Below are 16793 nucleotides of genomic sequence, written 5' to 3' on the forward strand. Positions count from 1 at the left end.
TGAGAAGACAACTGCCCCCTCTAATTTTTTAAAACCCTGCACCCTGACGGAAGGAGTAGATGCCCCTTTAATAGAGTTGAAGAGAGACCTACCACTTGAAAACATAACTCTGTGGGGTGAAATTATACGTTTCCTTGTATAAAATACTTTTAATATTAAAATCTCTAACCCTTATGAACTCCTTACATGCTTCTTTGTTACATGTTTAATTTGAGGCTACCCAAAAGTACCTTTTTTATTTTTTTATCTATATCAGTGGTTCTCAAACTTTTTTTTGTGTGGACCACTTGAAAATTGCTGAGGGTCTTGGTGGACCACTTAATGATCTTTCCAAATGTTGTTTGTGCCATTAGCTAACTCTTGTAAAGCGCTTTGGATAAAGGTGCTATATAAAAAAAAATTAATGTTTTTTGTTCTACAAATAAAGGCACACAACTCATATTTTAATATCTGTAGTCTTACATTTCTAATGGGATGGATGTGCCTTCTCTCCCCTGCGGCAGCAGCACTGGGGTTGGGAAGGAGGGGGGGGGTTTCCCCTGCCACAGAGCTGAGGCTGGGAAGGAGGGGGGGGGGGGGTCTCTCCCTGGCAGCCACAGCCCTTAAGCTGGGGAAAGTTGCATCTTTCTCTGGCTGCTGCAGCCCTGCACATCCCAAATTCCCCCCACCCTGTCTTCTCACCCCAGTGCCCCCTCCCAGGCCACCACCTCACACCTGAGCGGCTCCACTGATTAGGTGGGTGGCCCTTCATTCTTTTGTGTGCAGCTGCCCAAGTGTGCACCTTAGAGGGAACTATCTGCAGACCACCTGAATGGAGCTCATGGCTAGGGTGACCAGATGTCCTGTTTTTAAAGGGACAGTCCTGTTTTTTGGGACTTTTTTTTAATATAGGTGCCTATTCCCCCCCCCCCCCCCCCCGTCCCGTCCCGTTCTTTCACAGTTGCAATCTGGTAACCCTACTCATGGACCACTGGTGGTCCATGGACCATAGTTTGAGAACCTCTGGTCTATACGAATACCCTTTTTAAAAAAAATCAAATGAAAGCTTTTCCTTAAGTATACATAGTAAGTGGATTGGGGTGTATACTTAAGTCTTTCTTTCAATAGTGTACAAAATTAATTCTGGTGGAGTATGGGCTGGATATTTAAAAGTATGTAAGTACCTAAAGATGCAGCTAGGTGCCTACTAGGATTTTTAGAAATGTCTGGCTCCCATAAAACCTCCCAACCTCAGACTATTTTCAATGTTGAGAGTAAAATTTCATCGCTACACTACTTTTACATGTAGAATCCCTCCATATTTTGATTTCAGGAGTCAGTCAGATAGGGTAAACTAGAAGCTTAAAATATAAGAGCCTAATTGTCTTCAGTCATCATAGAATATCAGAGTTGGAAAGGACCTCAGGTCATCTAGTCCAACCCCTTGCTCAAAGCAGGACCAATCCCCACCTAAATCATCCTAGCCAGGGCTTTATCAAGCCTGACCGTAAAAACCTCTAGGGAAGGAGATTCCACCACCTCCCTAGGTAACCCATTCCAGTGCTTCACCACCCTCCTAGTGAAAAAGTCTTTCCTAATATCCAACCTAAACCTCCCCCACTGCATCTTGAGACCATTATTTCTTGTTCTGTCATCTGCTACCACTGAGAACAGTCTAGATCCATCCTCTTTGGAACCCTCTTTCAGGTAGTTGAAAGCAGCTATCAAATTCCCCCCTCACTCTTCTCTTCTGCAGATTAAACAATCCCAGTTCCCTCAGCCTCATAAGTCATGTGCGCCAGCCCTCTAATCATTTTTGTTGCCCTCTGCTGGACTCTTTCCAATTTTTCCACATCCTTGTAGTGTGGGGCCAAAAACTGGACACAGTACTCCAGATGAGGCCTCACCAATGCCAAATAGAGGGGAATGATCACGTCCCTCGATCTGCTGGCAATGCCCCTACTTATACAGCCCAAAGTGCTGTTAGCCGCCTTGGCAACAAGGGCACACTGTTGGCTCATATTCAGATTCTCGTCCACTGTAACCCCTTAGGTCCTTTTCTGCAGAACTGCTGCCTACCCATTCGGTCTGTAGCAGTGCATGGGATTCTTCCGTCCTAAGTGCAGGATTCTGAACTTGTCCTTGTTGAACCTCATCAGATTTCTTTTGGCCCAATCCTCTAATTTGTCTAGGTCCCTCTGTATCCTGTCCCTACCCTCCAGCGTATCTACCACTCCTCCCAGTTTAGTGTCATCTGCAAACTTGCTGAGGGTGCAGTCCACGCCATCCTCCAGATCATTAATTAAGATATTGAACAAAATCGGCCCCAGGTCCGACTCTTGTGGCACTCCACTTGATACCAGCTGCCAACTAGACATGGAGCCATTGATTACTACCAAATGAGCCCGACGATCTAGCCAGCTTTCTATCCACCTTACAGTCCATTCATCCAGCCCATACTTCTTTAACTTGCTGGCAAGAATACTGCGGGAGACTGTAGCAAAAGCTTTGCTAAAGTCAAAGAATAACATCCACTGCTTTCCCCTCATCCGCAGACCCAGTTATCTCATCATAGAAGGCAATTAGGTTAGTCAGGCATGACTTGCCCTTGGTGAAACCATGCTGACTGTTCCTGATCACTTTCCTCTCCTCTAGGTGCATCAGAATTGATTCCTTGAGGACCTGCTCCATGATTTTTCCAGGGACGGAGGTGAGGCTGACTGGCCTGTAGTTCCCCGGATCATCCTTCTTCCCTTTTTTAAAGATGGGCACTACATTAGCCTTTTTCCAGTCATCCGGGACCTCCCCCGATCGCCATGAGTTTTCAAAGATAATGGCCAATGGCTCTGCAATCACATCCACTAATTCCTTTAACACCCTTCAGAGTAGCAGCCGTGTTAGTCTGTATCCTCAAAAAGAACAGGTACTCCTGTTCTTTTTAACACCCTTGGATGCAACGCATCTGGCCCCATGGACTTGTGCTCGTCCAGCTTTTCTAAATAGTCCTGAACCACTTCTTTCTCCACAGAGGGCTGGTCATCTCCTCCCCGTGCTGTGTTGCCCAGTGGAGTAGTCTGGGAGCTGACCTTGTTTGTGAAGACAGGCAAAAAAAGCATTGAGTACATTAGCTTTTTCCACATCCTCTGTCACTAGGTTGCCTCCCTCATTCAGTAAGGGGCCCACACTTTCCTTGACTTCCTTCTTGTTGCTAACATACCTGAAGAAACCCTTCTTGTTACTCTTAACATCTCTTGCTAGCTGCAACTCCAAGTGTGATTTGGCCTTCCTGATTTCACTCCTGCATGCCTGAGCAATATTTTTATACTCCTCCCTGGTCATTTATCCAATCTTCCACTTCTTGAAAGCTTCTTTTTTGTGTTTAAGATCAGCAAGGATTTCACTGTTAAGCCAAGCTGCTCGCCTGCCATATTTACTATCCTTTCTACACATCGGGATGGTTTGTTCCTGCAACCTCAATAAGGATTCTTTAAAATACAGCCAGCTCTCCTGGACTCCTTTCCCCCTCATGTTATTCTCTGAGGGGATCCTGCCCATCAGTTCCCTGAGGGAGTCAAAGTCTGCTTTTCTGAAGTCCAGGGTCTGTATTTTGCTGCTCTCCTTTCTTCCTTGTGTCAGGATCCTGAACTCGACCATCTCATGGTCACTGCCTCCCAGGTTCCCATCCACTTTTGCTTCCCCTACTAATTCTTCCCTGTTTGTGAGCAGCAGGTCAAGAAGAGCTCTGCCCCTAGTTGGTTCCTCCAGCACTTGCACCAGGAAATTGTTCCCTACACTTTCCAAAAACTTCCTGGATTGTGTGTGCCCTACTGTATTGCTCTCCCAGCAGATATCGGGGTGATTGAAGTCCCCCAGGAGAAGCAGGGCTTGTGATCTAGTAACTTGTTAGTTTCTGGAAGAAAGCCTCGTTCACCTCATCTCCCTGGTCTGGTGGTCTATAGCAGACTCCCACCACGACATCACCCTTGTTGCGTACACTTCTAAACTTAAGCCAGAGACACTTATGTTTTTCTGCAGTTTCATACTGGAGCTCTGAGCAGTCACACTGCTCTCTTACATACAATGCAACTCCTCCACTTTGTCTGCCCTGCCTGAACAGTTTATATCCATCCATGACAGTACTCTAGTCATGTGATTTATTCAACCAGGTCTGTTATTCCAATCACATAATTCCTTGACTGTGCCAGGACTTCCAGTACTCCCTGCTTGTTTCCCAGGCTTCTTGCATTGGTGTAGAGGCATTTGATAACTCGCTGATGGTCCTGCTTTCCCAGTGAGAGGCAGGAGTCCCCCCCTCTTGTGCTCTCCTGCTCATGCTTCCTCCTGGCATCCTACTTACCTTAGGGCTTTGAGCTCCTTCCCCTGGTGAACCTAGTTTAAAGCCCTCCTCACTAGGTTAGCCAGCCTGCTTGCAAAGATGCTCTTCCCTCTTTTCATTAAGTGAAGCCTTGGAATGCCACCCTATGGTCAAAGAATCATATACAGTGTTTTAGCTGTGCTGGTCCCAGGATGGTTGAGACAATGGGGGGGTGAGGTAAAATCTTATTGGATCAACTTTTCTGGTGAGATGTGCTTGTGAGGTTACAGAGCTCTTCTGCAGGTCTAGGCTCTTTGTAAGATCAAAAGCTTGACTCACCAACAGAAGTTGGTCCAATAAGTTACTGCCTCATTCTCTTCAGGGTATTTTGGCTAATAAAGCCTAAATGAGAACACCTCAAACAGTCGGTGTAAAAATGAGAATAGGAAATTATAATTCTTGGTAGCTATTTAGAGTATGGCTAAAGGATGGTAGATTTCTAGCAAGACAAACTGGGCTATTCCAGCGTGGCAATATAATAAAGAATGGGGCCCTAGGCCCTGAAGAGCTTATGCATGAGAATGGAAAGGGGTATGACAAGCAGCATAAACAAGGTGATAGTAGCAACTGTTAGTTGACTTGTTTTTGGTGTGGCTTATACTGGGGGAAAGTGGTGGGGGAGTAAAATTGAGTGTTGGAGAGGGTTAAAGCTAGCAGCTAATCCCTGCAACACTTGCAAGTTCAATGTCCACATGCCTGGGTCTGCAGCTTCTCACCTTGCTGTATGCTTTCCCCTTGCCTGGAGAGTTATATATCCAAGGGGCCTATGTTACTCCCTGCTTCTACGAGCAGTTGGAGAGTAAGTTACAAGTTCAACCAGAAGCAGCCCACAGCTTTTTGAGGGGACTTGAGGCTGTAACAAACCCCAATTCCACAGATTGGCATTGTCTCACACTTATCCTAACAACTTTGTGGTTTTCATAAAAAATTTGACTAGAAATTGTCACTATCTATGCAGCAGGAAGGAATAGGGTTCTCATACTGTGATTACAATTACCTTCTTGCTTACTGACTGCTCAACCAGAGTCATTTGAGTATGTAGTGCAGTGGTAAGAATGAGTTAAGAGTAACAGTGCTAGTTTTAGTCAATATGCCTCTTAAAGCAACATTCATGTAAGATATGTGTGGGGATTGAAGCCCATGCCCAGCTGCCACTTCTAATCCTGAGCCCTGTCAGCCCTCAAGCTTTGGCCCCAGTAAATCTAACAGCAGCCCTGGCAATTCCATCACAACCAAAGGTTGTCATTACCATAGACCAGTGGTTCCCAAACTGGGATTTGTGAAATGTTACAGGGATTCTCAGAAAAAAATTCCCTAACGGTGGTCAGAGCTGTCCCTTGGGACCCCAGGCAGCACAGGGCCAGCAGCCTGGAGCCACTGGACTTCCAGGAGCTAAGCAGATCAAAGCAAGTATATCTATCACTGATGAGATTTAAACTTCAAAACTCCTTATAAGAAATGGAAAGGGAGGTGGGTATTTTTTGCTGTTTTTAAAATTAAGTAGGCAGCTAGTATTGTTTTGTTTTAAATTATGAACAAGTTTAAGCTTTGTTGTAATGTGCATTGTTTGCCTGGACTGCTCAAGACCTGAATGCTTGGGTAGGAGGAACTCTGAGTTGGCTTCTTAAATACCTTCATGATGTTTCACATCTGATACTCCTTGATGAAACATAAGAGCCTTGTCTTATAACAGGCTTATTCAAAGTGATACAAGCTACAAAAGTGAGATATTGGAAGTGTCACCATTTTTATAATGTAATAAAAATAGTGTGTAATATGCATGTCAAAAACAAATTTTATATTTCCCAGATCACTGCTTTTATAATTTATACTCAAAGGAGAAAATCCCTGGAAATATTCATTTTTAGGAGGGGGTTTGCAAGACTTGACATTTTAGTGCAAGGGGTTCACACGTTGTTAAAGTTTGGGAACCACTGCCATAGACCCATGGTTTACAACCTGGGGGCCAGACTGTGTTTAAGATATCCAAAGGGGTCTGCACCTCCATTTGCAATTTTTTAAGAGGTCCATGAGTAAAAGGTTAAAAACCACAAGAGCTTGCCTAGACTAGGTTGTTTAGTACCTGTTTTACATTGTAGCTGCACATGTGCAAAGCCCTACAGTTAACAGATTTCTATATCTTGTAATAGAGCTGAGACTAAAAGCTGTACCTAATACAAGCTATTTAGCATAATGTAGAAATCACCTGTAGATAAGTCCTAAGCTTTCCCCTCTCCCTGCCCCATGCAGTTAGCAGGCTAGTTATTGGCTTAACTGTTCATGGGCTATTGGGCTTCTTTACTAGCAAGTGATTTAAAAAACACAAAACCACATTACACACATGCTTTAATCTGGTTCTCAGGCCACTTATAGAGCCTTCTACTAGCTGCAGAAAGAATGGTTATGATAACCAGTATTGGTGATTATACTCAAATGCCAAACTTGAGGAGAAATAAGATTAGTGTAACACTGGTAGTCTAATCAAAATGAAACATTACCTCCACTCAATGAAAGACACTTTCAGTCAAAAACAACTTTTACACTTTAAAAGTGAATATAGAAGTTTTTTATTGAACATTCAAACTTCATTAAGACATGTGCAATATGGCAATTTTACTGGGTTTAACCCTAACTAAGACAATAGTATGATTGCTTGCTTGCTGGGGCTTAACAGGGTCCAGATCACACTTACCACTAATTAAATATTTTATTAATAAATACATAAACAAAAATGCATTTGAATACTCTATATAAAAAGTTTATATATTTTTAAAGGCCTTTCCAATTCAATCTAAAGTAGAAGTAAAAAACATACAATAAAGGAAGGTATGCTAGTTTAACATAATTGGCTGACTTTATACAGCACTTATATCTTTTAGTCCATAAGTAAATTATCAAATGATAAAGAACATCTAATACAACCACTTCTACTGAACTAGGAAATAAATTTCTAAGAAAGAAAAAATGTACAGACCCCATGACTTTCCACCCAACCCCAACAGTCTAACCCTAAAGTGGATAAAGCCAATGGCTTTCACCACAGGAGCTCACGACAAAATGTCGCTTCGCTGATCAAAAAAAAAATCAATCTGTATTTTGGATCCGTTATGAGCATTGAGACGAGATTCAGTGTATCCCCAAAGAAAGAAGCACAATGCACGTTGTGAATTGCCTATTCAGCAACAGCGAGCACTGCATTCAAAAAAGCTCTCATCCCAGGGATTAAATGAGATCAGCCACATTCATAGGCATCTCCTCCACTGTAGTATTGTAGAAAGTCTCAATATCCCGAAGAATTCTTTTGTCCTCTTCGGTAACAAAGTTTATAGCCACACCTTTCCTGCCAAAACGACCACCTCGTCCAATTCTGCACAGAACAGAAGACATTTAAAACAACATGTTTTTCTAAAAGATTCAAATTCCTAGAGGAGGGTGAGACATTTTATGGCCAGTATTATACAGGACATCAGACTAGATGATCACAATGGTCCCTTCTGGCCTTATCTGACAAAGGCCAGTTTATCCTTATTTACAGTACTAGGTGCTAGTCAAAGTGGTATTTTGCTAAGAAAAATTAGCTGTTAGTGCCAACCTTAAGAAATATCCAACCTATGGAGAGCAGTGGAGAAAAAGATTACTCTTTTGACTGCAAAATAATTTCAGTGTAGCGATATGAAGTGCAAAATCATTTCAACCCTCCCACTCTTGCATCTTTGAGAATGGCTAGCAATGAGACTTACACATCCAGCCACCCTCATCCATTTCCCAAGCATGGGCAGAGCTTGGTCAGCCTAGCGCACAGGTAAATGTTCAAGAATGCTAAAGTAAATATTAAAGTCAGCAACAGATGTACTCCAATTACATTCTGTAATGCAGAACAGTAAATGTTACTATTTCATCGTGAAAACATCAAATTTTTAGTATTTAAGATGCTGTTTTCAGTGGGAAAACTTATCAGTTTGACAAGGAAACCCAAGACAAGATTCAATATAAAGCTAAAAATCACTGCTTTTGTATAAGTTTTAGGTAAGAGACAGATTACACCACCACATTAGTTTTAGTGAGTTGACAGCCCACCAACACAGTTCTGCCTTCCTTCATGGAAAACTGGACAATGTGAAACACCTTTTCTGTAAGAGCTAAAATACATGACAAAACAAAGCGAATAATCATGACAAAAGAAAAACAAATATATAAATACCAACTCGCTCTTTATTCAAACAGTGTGCCGCTTACGAATCCACGTCCTAAATTAGGTCAACGCCGTTTCTGAGCACCATCTTGTGTCATCAACTGCTGCTATCGACTCCTGTATTTTTTTACATCAAGTAACAGAGTACAATTTACTTCATTTAAGGACAAAGCCACTAGAAGTATTTAACTAGAGCTAGGGAAACAAAACTGAAATTGCTACCAGAAAGGAGAAAAACAAAAAAAAAAACCACCACAGAAGAAAGAATCCCACTGTAAGAGGAACCACCAAGAACAAACAATGAAGGCACAAAACAGCACAATTAGACCTCTCAGGAAGTCAACGCAGTCTTACTATCCCAGCTGAAGTTGCTAACAATATGGAAGCCTACTAACTGAACAGCAGCAGCAATCCAGGAAAAATTAGCTATGGCCTAAAGCAGATGTGGTGGACAAATCAATAACTAGACTTGGCATGAACACTGCAATTAGGAAATATTTTTTGCAGTTTTTGAGACTCCACAAGATATACTGCAGAAGATACTAATTCAGCAGCAGATGCCAATTGGACTACACCTCAGCAATGAATGTATCAGGCAACAATGCCAAGACAGACTAAGACATTTAAGTTTTCCCACTGCTTTGTTTCATTGACTAACCAAGAAGCTCTGCCCCTCCCCCATTTCAGAAATGTTATGGAAACAGCTGTACCAGTCAGTGCTTAGTGTTCAATATTTTAGATGGGTACACCCTTCCTGGTATGGTTGGATATGCACACTATTCCAGTCCCCCCCCCACTGAGTGGACTAAGAAAACCCAGAGCAGTGGGTGGGTTTGTCCAAGTTATACAGATAGAAATATGTAGAAAATAGGATGCAAGTTCTTGTGATTTAGTCTGAAGCAGTGAAAATAGGAGAAATATTCAATGACATAACACTGCAGCAACTAACCTGTGAATGTAGTTTTCACGATTGGTCGGCAGGTCGTAATTTATAACCAACGAAACCTGTTGCACATCAATGCCACGAGCCTGGAAGCCAATACAAACTCTTTAATACAAGCCCATACATTTTAGAGTAAGAAATTTACTCCTTATTTTGTTGACCACATTATAGTGATGAACTACAACCGTGTAGCCCATAGTGGAGTGTAGTCTTTACTCTTCCAAGAGCTTGAGTGGTTCGGTTACAGTAACCTTCACCAAGTCAAGAAGCTTTTGGCAGCAAGTGTGAACATGCTAAACTAAAACACTGGAGGTGCAGTATTAAGGTAATTGAGATGTTTGGGGGGCATGGATCGGTGTTCACATCGCACTCCCATCAGTACTTGGCCCAAGCTGGGGAAGCGAATGATCCAACCAGTGGACCAAATTCGGTGATGAATTCTGGTCACATGCCACCTGATGCACGTTACGCATATGCGAAGATGATTGGGATAGTTACCAACAAATCAGTAGTGATCAAGACACGGCTTGATCCTGATCTAAACTCTCTCATGATAACATCTCGTTCCTTCTGGTCCATGTCACCATGCTGGAGAAATCAAAAATGAGAACTTTTACAATCTCAATATTCCAGAACAGAAAAATCTATTTCTTATTTTAAATGTGTATGAGACCAAGCGTCCCCATCTGCTATGGGATCAAGGCAGGCAGGGATAGTATGAAACATTTTGCTTTGAGCAGGGGGAACGACAATACAGCACTTCACAGCTACATTGTAACTTAACCTGCTTCTCACTTTAAACAGCACCAGTTTTGGTGCCTAGAACTAGAGTTTCTGAATCCATTAGAATCATTCCCACTAAAGTGTCTATCATTGCACAAGTGAAATGGAGATTAATATATTTAAAGACAAGCATGAAATGTCTTAGATAAAATGAAGCATCAACTCTCACCAGAGCAGAGACCGTGAAGTCCCTCGCATGCATTTTCTCTGTAAGCCAATCCACTTTTCTCCTTGTATTCAGGAAAATAACAGCCTGTGTAATGGTCAGTGTCTCATACAAGTCACAGAGAGTATCCAGCTTCCATTCCTAAATAAATTTGCATATATTTAGGAAAAAAGTGCCAGGTAATTAGTTACTAAGAAAAAATTTTTTTTAATATGGCAGGGCAAGAATTACAGAAAAACCCATTATCAAATTAACATTTCAGTATATAGAATTATGTAGGTACAACATGAAAAATAAGCATTACATGCAAGTTTCAACATAGATTATTGCACCAAATCCTAAGACATAGGACACTGGACATTAAGAAAGAGGTCCACCCAAGTCATTCTGGATCTAGTGCACATTTATTCTTCTTCTTATGTGTACTCTGCTAGCATTACTACAAAAACCAAGGCTCAGCCCTGGTTTCTGTAATTTTAGCACAGTGCTTGAACAAGAAGGTGGAAAGACAAGAGATCTTCTAAATACTTCTAGCCAAAGGAAATAAAGTTAGCACCTACCTCTCTTTCAACATTAATATAGAATTGTTTGATACCCTCAAGGGTCAATTCTTCTTTCTTCACCAGAATACGTATAGGATCTCTCATGAACTTTTTGGTCACTTCCAACACATCCATTGGCATTGTGGCTGACAGCAATACAACCTAAGAGATACAGTACAAACTGAGAAGAAATGCTTCTAAAATTGTAAGAAAAACCACCAATATTCAGAGGTACTGTACTAACCCTAAATGAGTGTACCACCACCAACATCCAAGAGAGCACTTTGTGCAGTGAGCACTCAAGCTGGATATGAGTCAACAGTGTGCTCTTGTTGCCAAGAAGGCTAACGGCATTTTGGGCTGTATAAGTAGGGGCATTGCCAGCAGATCGAGGAACGTGATCGTTCCCCTCTATTCGACATTGGTGAGGCCTCATCTGGAATACTGTGTCCAGTTTTGGGCCCCACACTACAAGAAGGATGTGGAAAAATTGGAAAGAGTCCAGCGGAGGGCAACAAAAATGATTAGGGGTCTGGAGCACATGACTTATGAGGAGAGGCTGAGGGAACTGGGATTGTTTAGTCTGAAAGCAGCTATCAAATCCCCCCTCATTCTTCTCTTCTGCAACTACCTGAGGGGGGGGGGTTCCAAAGAGGATGGAGCTCAGCTGTTCTCAGTGGTGGCAGATGACAGAACAAGGAGCAATGGTCTCAAGTTGCAGTGGGGGAGGTCTAGGTTGGATATTAGGAAAAACTATCACTAGGAGGGTGGTGAAGCACTGGAATGCGTTACCTAGGGAGGTGGTGGAGTCTCCTTCTTTGGAGACTTTTAAGGCCCGGCTTGACAAAGCCCTGGCTGGGATGATTTAGTTGGTAATTGGTCCTGCTTTGAGCAGGGGGTTGGACTAGATGACCTCCTGAGGTCCCTTCCAACCCGGATATTCTATGATTCTATGAAAAGCAGAGACCATAGTTAAATAGGATTATCAATTGATTAATATTGAAATGAATCTAACACAGGTAAGTGAAGACAGATTAAATGTACGAGACCAAGCGTCCCTGTCTACTGTGGGAATCAAGGCAGACAGGGATAGTATGACACAATTTATTTGAGCAGGGGGAACGACAATACAGCACTGACAGCTACATTGTAACTTATCCTGCATTTCTTAACACAAGCTGTTCATCTTAGTTATAACTAAATTCTGATTTTACCTGAATATTTGTGCTTAACTTTTGAAAAATTTCATAAATTTGATCTTTAAATCCACGGCTCAACATTTCATCTGCTTCATCCAAAACAAACATCTTGATCCATTTAGGTGCTAGGAGAAAGGGAGAAGTGTTTCATAAAGCATGCTAAGGAGAATGTTTAGTGCATCTGAAATGGCTGTGAATCACTACCTCTTCCTTGATACGAGTGATCAGTATAAACTTTTATCATCATTTCTAAGTCAGTCCCGAAAGATGGTAAAACATCACTTCACTCCCCTTTTAAGTTTCACATCCTGCAAGTTATGTATCTAATGCAAAGTTTCAAACATTCTTAACTTCTCCTCCAACTGCTGAACAGTAATATTTTAAAGTGGAATGTTCAGGTATATCTATTGCCTTTAATACGTATTTCTTCCACAATTATTTTACTTGGAAAGTTGAACCCCAGAAATTACAAAGCCTGATTTCTGTATTGTCAATTGAAACCATCATGCAGCTTCCACATGTGAATATACTGGTTGCTAAAGTAGTGAAACTAAATTCAGTACTTACAAAGATATCGTCTGTTTAACATATCAAACACCCGACCTGGAGTTCCAACCACAATGTGTGGAGCCTCAGCCTGAAGCTTCTGCATCTCATTACGAACATTCGTGCCACCAATACAAGCATGGCAAGTTGCACCCATATAGTCTCCAAGAGCCAAAATTACCTTTTGTATCTAAAATAAAAATCCTTTAGTCAGTACTTCCAGTACGTTAACTGGATTTTTTTTTTAAAGTTACAAAACAGTAATTTCTATAATTCACTATTCAGTTCTGAACAAGGACCATGCACTTGTCTGGTATGGAAACTGGGTCAAAGTTGCTGCTAATCTCCCCAAAATTTAAATTAGTCACTAAAGAACAAAGCCCACCAATGGCATCAACATGGTAATTTCTTGGGTTGATTTATTTAAGCTAGTTCTTTTCTTCTTACCAAGAGAAGAGTCAGTCCCATTATCAAATGAATCCTAGATCTTTTCCTTAAGATATCATAAGGAATTTTCCTTTAGAGGCCAAACTGCAAAGCGTCGGCAGAGTTGAAAAAAACTATCACTGGTGTTGTGCACTAGCAGAACAGCTTGCAAATAAGTTACGACATTTTGTCATCAGGCAGTCAGAGTACACAACTATGCAGTAAAGTTTAAACGCAGATTTATTAGGCAAGAATCAAATATCCTCAGTGTTAAGGCCAAATGATGTATGTAGCATCACCTGCAAAAATGCCCAATTCTGTTCCCAGTGAAGTCTCACTTTGCTACTGCCTTCACTGAGAGTATAGAAATAGGATTAGTAAACAATCTAATGAGAGATCCACTAAACTAGAACTGATCTAATACCACAAGTTTTCCTAGATTCCAAAACCAAAATACCTTTTGGTATTTTGACTGTTATAAAAAGGTATCATCTCTGGATAATTTCCCCCCCCCCCCCGGAAGCACAGTTGACTCTAATCTTTGGTCTGAGGAAGTAAAAATAGTCTCACTTAAAGAGTGCTAAGCAAATTTTATATAGTATAAAACCAAACTGCAAAACATTTTAGAAGTCTGATATCTACACTTTCACGTATCACATCATTAAACCTTAAATCAATGGATTCTTAGAGCCACTTTAACAGTACAGGAATCAATGTAGTCTGGTGCTCCATTAAAGCAGCTCCATTTTAAGCAGAAAAAAGTAATGAACCTTTGAGGCAAAGTAAACATGCAACATAGCATGGGTCAGATAAATACACCACAAGACAATGAACTGATCACATGTGCACTGCAGTTTTCATGTTGCACAACTGCACACAAGTTTGAGTTGTTTTCAAAAAGTGCATTTTGTTTCCACTCAGAACATACTGTTTTAAGATCATTTTTAAGATTTCACCATTTGCTGGGAGATGTCCTTTCCGAACTACACAGCATATCAGCTGTTACCTGCACCTTGTCCCAGCATCACCTCCAAACAAGTCACATCTCAACTCCCTTCATGTGGGTAGGGAAAACCTAAAACAGAAGCTATTCTGTTTCCCCATTACACTCAAAGTGGCAAGGATTCTGAATGGATATTAGTTACAGACCCCTTTAAAAAGTCTGTTAACTGTCCTACACAGTTGTGAAACCTGAAACCTATGCAATGTGCAAGCAGCTTTTTTTAACTACACTATCAATACCTGTTGAGCCAGTTCTCTGGTAGGGGCCAATACTAGTGCTTGGGTCTCCTTGAGATCAATCTCCAATTGCTGCAGGATGGAAATAGCAAATGTGGCTGTCTTGCCAGTACCTGACTGAGCTTGAGCAATCACATCATACCCTAAAAAAAGTAGGATATATATTTACTGCTCCCACACAAGTCATTCATATTTAGTTTAATTCTATTGCTTTTGAAATAAGTGATCAGCAATTAAAAGCTCTCTCCATTTCAGGTCAGTCCCGAAAGATGGTATACCATCATCTCACTTGTTCAAGCAAGGGTTAAAAGTAAGTGTCATCACCACCACACTTTAAAAATAACTACATAGTACATACATTTATAAAAAGATCTCTTTTCTAGTTAACTTGTGTTGCCACCATTAGCAGACAGATCAGTACTTTTGTGCTTGCCTACCTTTGATACATGGAATAATAGCTCTCTGTTGAATAGCTGAAGGCTTCTCAAAACCATAAGCATAAATACCCCTGAGAAGGGATTCTTTTAAATTCATATCATCAAAATTGTCAACAATTTCATTCCAATTGCTCTGTAAGGAAGGAAGCAAAAAGCAGATTACACCACCGATTACCTATCTCCATATTTGATTTGAGTCTAAAGGGTATTATGCAGTTGCTCACCTCAATGATACCATCAGGGTCCATTCCCTCTGGGCCGCCATGGTCTCTGGTGCCAAGAAAAAGCAGGCTGTTAACACTCTTTGCAACTAACAACTTGCATGAAGAACAAGACCGCAGTATCTTAGATAGCATTAGCACTGCCCACACCAAGCTGGAACTTGAACCAGTGATGGATTACTCTAGACAATGCTTTGGTATTTTCCCAGCATGAGAACTAGTCTCCCCTCCTCATTAGCGTGGATGCCATTACTCCCAACTTTCTGTGCCAGGCTCAGTCACCATTCATAACCCCTAAGCCACAGTGCAAGATCAGCAAAACACCCCTACCCCGCAGCAAGCCACAGGCGGCAGGTCTCAACATGCCGCACTTCCTCCGCCACAATAGGCGCAGGGCAGAGACTACAGCTCCCAGCATGCAGCACTCCCCTGGCAGCGAAAAAAATCTGCTCTAAGAGCGTTGCCTGCTGGGCGCTGTAGCCCCCGCCGGGGAGAAGGCAAAAGAGCGGCCCTATGTGGGCCACCTCGTCTGTAGAACCGGGAGTGAAGGGTTTTCTCCGGCTTCTATGCGGCGCCCCTCCTCCCTCAGCCAGGACTAGCAAACTCTCGCGAGAGCTCCACCCCTGGGATACGCTAAGCAGGCGGAGGAAGGCGCCTAGCAAACGCCTTCAGCGCCGCGCCCCTCCCGCTCTGCGTGAAAATGGACTCGCCCGAAGCCGGGCCCATGAAACGCCGGAGTGAACCAACGGGACACCGGGGGGAGGGGTTCAAAGTTGAAGCGTCATGGCCGGCTCCTCTCGGAGCTAAATCATGTTGGGCCGCACGGGTGGTGGGTCCCCGAAACGGACAAGCTGCGGGAAGAACTTGCCTACCAGGGGACAACTGGACGGAACCATCTGGGATAGTATTTCCCACCAACGGCAACGAGCCGGCATCACACGCCCCACCTCATCCCGCGTTAATCTCTCTGCCCCTTAAAATCGCCTCAAGAGAAAAAAACGCCACTAAGGCCCCGACTAGCCCCCCATCTCTCAGCCCCCAATACCTGCTATATTCCGTGGAACCACCTGACATGTTCCGGTCTCCAGCCCCCACTTGTGTTCTGTCCTCAACTGAAAAGGCAGCGCCTCCGCGGCGCCCGGTTTATATACCCATGCAGCCGCCGGGACTCACTCCGCCTTTCGCCGCGGAGGGATCTATATATCGCCCCACAGTCCAAGCCACAAATATGCCCCGTTTAGGGCTCGCCCGTGTCACGGATGTCCCCACTCAAACTGGGCATGATATTTCCTGTGGGGTTCGTAAGACTGCCAGGGCCAGAAGAGCGGGCGGAGATTGGAATTATTTTGTGTGCCGCGAAGGCGGAAGGATATTGCAGCAGTTGGAGATGTGACAGTGTCCTGCTCCTTCCTTCTCCTGCTCGTGCCCCCACCACTCGCACACGGGGTTTCCCTGCCCGGCCCCTGCTGTAGAGTGGCGAGAGAGACTCAGATCGGGAGGGGGGAGGGGAGAGACTGAGTGGGGCAGGGGGCTGGGTCGTCGGAGCGGGGGAGCTCTCCCAGGAAGAGCGGGAGAAAAGGGGAGCTCGGCGAGGGGCCAGAGGAGGGGACAGGGCAGCTGAGGCCCGAGGAAGGGGCAGAGAAAGAGGGAAGGGAATTTAGGGAGCGAAGTGGGGTCCCACCAGGAGATGGGGAGGGGGCAGCTGAGGGAATGGGAGAAAAGGGGGCACCAGGTGAGGAGGGTTA

At 43.1% G+C, this 16793-nt stretch overlaps 1 protein-coding gene and 5 non-coding genes across 8 annotated transcripts; all 6 read right to left on the reverse strand.

Annotated features, from left to right (window-relative positions):
• Nucleotides 1-6905: 6905 nt before the first annotated feature.
• Nucleotides 6906-16165, reverse strand: EIF4A2 (eukaryotic translation initiation factor 4A2). 3 transcript variants are annotated; one of them, XR_010561653.1, is made up of 12 exons: nt 16094-16165; nt 15052-15097; nt 14828-14960; nt 14394-14533; nt 12747-12915; nt 12195-12304; nt 10999-11142; nt 10442-10579; nt 9988-10077; nt 9496-9575; nt 8556-8663; nt 7637-7721 (listed from the first exon to the last, which is right to left on the reverse strand). XR_010561653.1 is itself a non-coding variant. In XM_065410361.1 (11 exons), the coding sequence occupies exons 1-11, from the start codon at nt 16120-16122 to the stop codon at nt 7577-7579; spliced, it is 1224 nt and encodes a 407-aa protein (XP_065266433.1). In that variant the 5' UTR covers nt 16123-16165; the 3' UTR covers nt 6906-7576. The 3 variants fall into 3 exon arrangements, 1 of the variants encoding a protein (XP_065266433.1); XR_010561654.1 differs by having other exon boundaries at nt 7645-7721; nt 8560-8663; XM_065410361.1 differs by lacking the exon at nt 8556-8663 and having other exon boundaries at nt 6906-7721.
• On the reverse strand, nt 10152-10279 carry LOC135884188 (small nucleolar RNA SNORA63). The gene has a single exon (XR_010561681.1). It is a non-coding gene; the product is annotated as a small nucleolar RNA SNORA63 (small nucleolar RNA).
• LOC135884209 (small nucleolar RNA SNORA81) lies at nt 10760-10940 on the reverse strand. Its single transcript, XR_010561701.1, has one exon. It is a non-coding gene; the product is annotated as a small nucleolar RNA SNORA81 (small nucleolar RNA).
• Nucleotides 12019-12145, reverse strand: LOC135884189 (small nucleolar RNA SNORA63). Its single transcript, XR_010561682.1, has one exon. It is a non-coding gene; the product is annotated as a small nucleolar RNA SNORA63 (small nucleolar RNA).
• LOC135884212 (small nucleolar RNA SNORD2) lies at nt 12398-12468 on the reverse strand. The gene has a single exon (XR_010561704.1). It is a non-coding gene; the product is annotated as a small nucleolar RNA SNORD2 (small nucleolar RNA).
• On the reverse strand, nt 14611-14681 carry LOC135884211 (small nucleolar RNA SNORD2). The gene has a single exon (XR_010561703.1). It is a non-coding gene; the product is annotated as a small nucleolar RNA SNORD2 (small nucleolar RNA).
• Nucleotides 16166-16793: the final 628 nt, after the last annotated feature.

This window comes from Emys orbicularis, chromosome 9 (assembly GCF_028017835.1).
Source record: "Emys orbicularis isolate rEmyOrb1 chromosome 9, rEmyOrb1.hap1, whole genome shotgun sequence".
In the NCBI taxonomy this organism is placed as follows: Eukaryota; Metazoa; Chordata; order Testudines; family Emydidae; genus Emys; species Emys orbicularis.